At 19.1% G+C, this 4056-nt stretch overlaps 1 protein-coding gene across 1 annotated transcript; it reads left to right on the plus strand.

Moving 5' to 3' along the window:
• Positions 1-204: 204 nt before the first annotated feature.
• On the plus strand, positions 205-1027 carry MKS88_001778 (uncharacterized protein; the record flags this gene model as incomplete). Its single annotated transcript, XM_067214737.1, has 2 exons — positions 205-273; positions 407-1027. The coding sequence occupies 2 exons, from the start codon at positions 205-207 to the stop codon at positions 1025-1027; spliced, it is 690 nt and encodes a 229-aa protein (XP_067074085.1).
• Positions 1028-4056: the final 3029 nt, after the last annotated feature.

The following is a 4056-nucleotide window of genomic DNA, read 5'->3' on the forward strand; positions in this document are numbered from 1 at the left end:
ATTGTACTTCATTAAGTACTACATTTATATTTATTTTAAAAATAAATCTAAAGAATTGTTATATCGACAAAATAGAAAATAGTTGAGCATAGTTCCAAGTTATTCGTATACTTATTTTTTTTGAAAAATATTAAATATATCTAGTAAAATATTATATAATCTTTTACAACTTCAAAAATATCCATTATAAAACAAAATACTAAAATGATCATCTTTTTTATTAGAGCCTTTATTTTTTCCTGTCTAATATGGATATTCAAATATTCTGACGAGGTATCATAGTTATTATACTTAAATTTTTTGCTTTTTCTTTTTTATTTTATGTTTTTACATGAGAGGAATATTTTATTCATATAATATATAAATATACATTTTTTAAATATTTAATATGAACTTATATTTTTAGTCAAATATCTGCGATAAAACTCGGAACAAGGAATTGAACAGAAATAACATATTAAATATTAAATATAGCAGATTGTTAAGCACTGAAATAAGTGCATCGCTGGAAGATAAACATAAATGTTTAAAAGAAAAAATATATGATTTAAAAGGAAAAAGTACTGCATCATTTAAAAAAAAACCATATGCATTAAAGCAAAATAACCTTTTTCAAGAAGAAGATAATGAATCAATATACGATGATAATACGTATCAAGAAGAATTGAATTATTTTATGCCACGTATAAAACCTCAAAAACTTGGAGCTTCTAACGTTAAGCATAATTTAAAAAAAAAATCTTCTACATTAAAACATTATAATAATATTCAGAACAATAAAAACCTACACAAATCTTTAAAAAAGTTATACTCAGAGAATGATTCATCTTTAGACAACATCAGCTCAAGTAATAAACGTAATCGTATTATTAATGAAGATAAAACTGGTGTTAGTTATAAATATAATAATAAACATCCAATAATATATGGAATTTTCTTTATCCCTATTATGACTTTTGGAGTGCTGCTTTTTCCGGTAACTTTGCTTATTATTTGGTATTTTAATAACCGAAAACGCCAAAAATAATTATGTCTCTTACTATTTCATATTATAATCCATTATATATTTGTATTACTAGTAAAATTGTTTTCATATTTCATTCTGCTTCCTTGGAGAATACAACTGTTTTAAATTATTATATATAAAACTATCTCATAAATTAATCTAAGTCTAATAAAAAGTGAGAAACAATTATTCATTGTAAAAATTTAATTCTATAAATTTATTTTAGCAATTTTAAAGAAAATATAATTTTATATATTCATTTGTAAAAAAATTCATGCCACCAATACAATTATCTAATGTATATGAATTTTTTATATTTTTTTGCATTTATTATTAAAAAATAGTCCTCATTTAATTTTATATTTCCTGTAATATAGGTATATATTCTGTACTTTAATTTTCAGTTTAAATTATTAAACGTTTAAAATATAATTAAAAATTTACTTTCTAGCGATATATATATATATATATATAAATATATATCAATTTTGTATAATACATTCACTTTGCTTTAATAAATACAAATAAATACATATTCATTTTTAATATAAACCTTAGTATATATTTATCTTAATATATACACAAATATTCACTTTAGGCTATAATAATATAAAAAATGGGACATAAGTATTTTTCATTTAAAATATAATTTATTAGAGGATACACATGAAATTATCTTAATTTTTATATTAAATAGTAATACTAACTCAAATATATATATTTTATAAAAAGATCTATTTTAATAAATAAATATATATATTAAGCAATGATATTTAATTATTCAGAAACAACAATTTATAATACGAAATGAAAATCATTAAAACTTTCAGATCCTCAAAAATATTAATAACATAATTTATTACTTTTCATAAATACATGATATGATATATACACATGCATCTATAAAATTATTTCACTTATAGCTATGATTACGAAGAATGTTTATCTAAATATATTATAGTTCTTCCTTCATATTAATAAGTTACAGAAAAAGTCATACCACTTAATATTCATTTTGTCATCTATCAACTTATATTTTTTATATTTTTTATTATTTATTAAGATCTTAGTTATTGTTATTATAATTATGAGATCTAATATAATTATAAGTAGTCCAAAAAATATTGAACAAATATAAGGTTCGAATATAGCAGTTTTTTCTCCTATAATAATAGCTAGTATTCCTAAAAGATTATTCCGTAGAATTCATAAATTATCTAATCCTTGTAATACGGGGTATACTATTCCAAAAAAAAAAAAGGAAAAAAAACTACAATTCCAAATGTATAAGTTTTAAATTTTATTTTTTTAAAAATCTATATCACGAATTATTCTATTTTGCTCTTGAAAGTCCTCATAATATTTTTTATTAACTCATTTTTTTTCAAAAAGAAAATATTTTTTATCAAACATTCACTTACTGAAATTCCTAATCTGAATACTGAATCTTTCTTTATTAAATGATTTATTAGGTTCTTTTCTTTTTTCTATTCCCCCTTTTTTATTATTACACAAATCTGCCTTTTCACATTATCTATAATTTGGTATATCTTCTTTTAATACAACAATATCTGAACATTTACTTCCTTTAAGTTCAGCTAGAAACCTATAGGTTCTTTTAATTAAATTTATATCAAGTGTATAGCACTCATCCGAAGACATGATGAACATATTCTAAAAATAGGAAAAAAGTAAATATTCCTTATTTAAGAGAATAAATAATTCTACTATAAAAAGTAATATTAATAAAAAAAAAAATACCAACAATATGAATACCTCAAATTTCCTTGTATAATATTATCATACCATATCATTCATATAACAGCAAAACCAAATTAAAATAATAAGCCCGAAAATTTTATTTAAAAATGTATTATTTCTTTGTAAATACATAACAAAATGCATAAAACATAATACATTTTACAACACATATAGATAGTAAAATTTATTTAAAAAGGTATTATAAAAATTTTACCTTAACCATACTTATAAAAAATATAATTCATTTAAATAAAAAATAATTTAAATTTATTCATAATTATTCTAAATATGTTATTTAATTGTTTCATTTATTGTACCCATTAAATATAATTTTTGAGAATAAATTTCAGAATAAATCAAAAAGAAAAATATTTCGTTTCCTATTATTTGGAAATATAGAGTTTCTATAAATATAGAATGTATAAAATATATAAATATATATACATGTATATATATATATAGTCCTCTAAATATTAAAACAGTTACTAATTTTTATTATTTTTTCCTATTAATAATTATAATATTATTTACATTTTGTTATGAAGAAATAATTATTTTTAATAAAATACTATTTACTGTAACGATATAATAAAAGTAACAATAAACGAAAAAATAACAGAATTCTGTGTTATATTATAAAAAATTCTTTAGTTACTCCTTAGGTATATTTGAACTTTTGTAATCTATAATATAATTAAAAAATCTGTATATATGCTACTACCCAATATATAAATATATTCATATATTAAAGTCACTTATATAATGATTTTTTTTATTTTTCTATCATAACTTTTAAAAAAATAATATTTTAAATTTTATTTATATCGTTATTTTAAAAAAAAAAATTTTTATTCAGATATTTAGTTATTTTATTATTTTTTATTTAATCATATGCATTTATAAAAAATACTAACGCTGGAGAGAAAAAAACAAAAAGATCATAAAGAGAAAGGGAAATTATATTGTTATAAAAATATTTCGTACTTTTGCATTATGCAAAAATATATTAAATGAAATAAAATTATCAATAATATACGGGATGTAACATGTATATAACTAATGAGAACAAATAATAATATTATCTACAATATATGTGATATATTACTTTTACTAATAAAAGCTTTAGGAATAATATTAGTTCTTATTTGTCTTTTTAAAAATGAATGGCGTTAGGAATATATTTCACTGGTACCCTTTAATAAATCTACATAAATATATAAGTAAATAATATTCCATTAAAAGAACTCTTAACAACAAGAATATATTATGCCAGAATGTTTCTAAACTTT

The sequence above is a fragment of the Plasmodium brasilianum genome, chromosome 7 (assembly GCF_023973825.1).
Source record: "Plasmodium brasilianum strain Bolivian I chromosome 7, whole genome shotgun sequence".
NCBI classification, from domain to species: domain Eukaryota; phylum Apicomplexa; class Aconoidasida; order Haemosporida; family Plasmodiidae; genus Plasmodium; species Plasmodium brasilianum.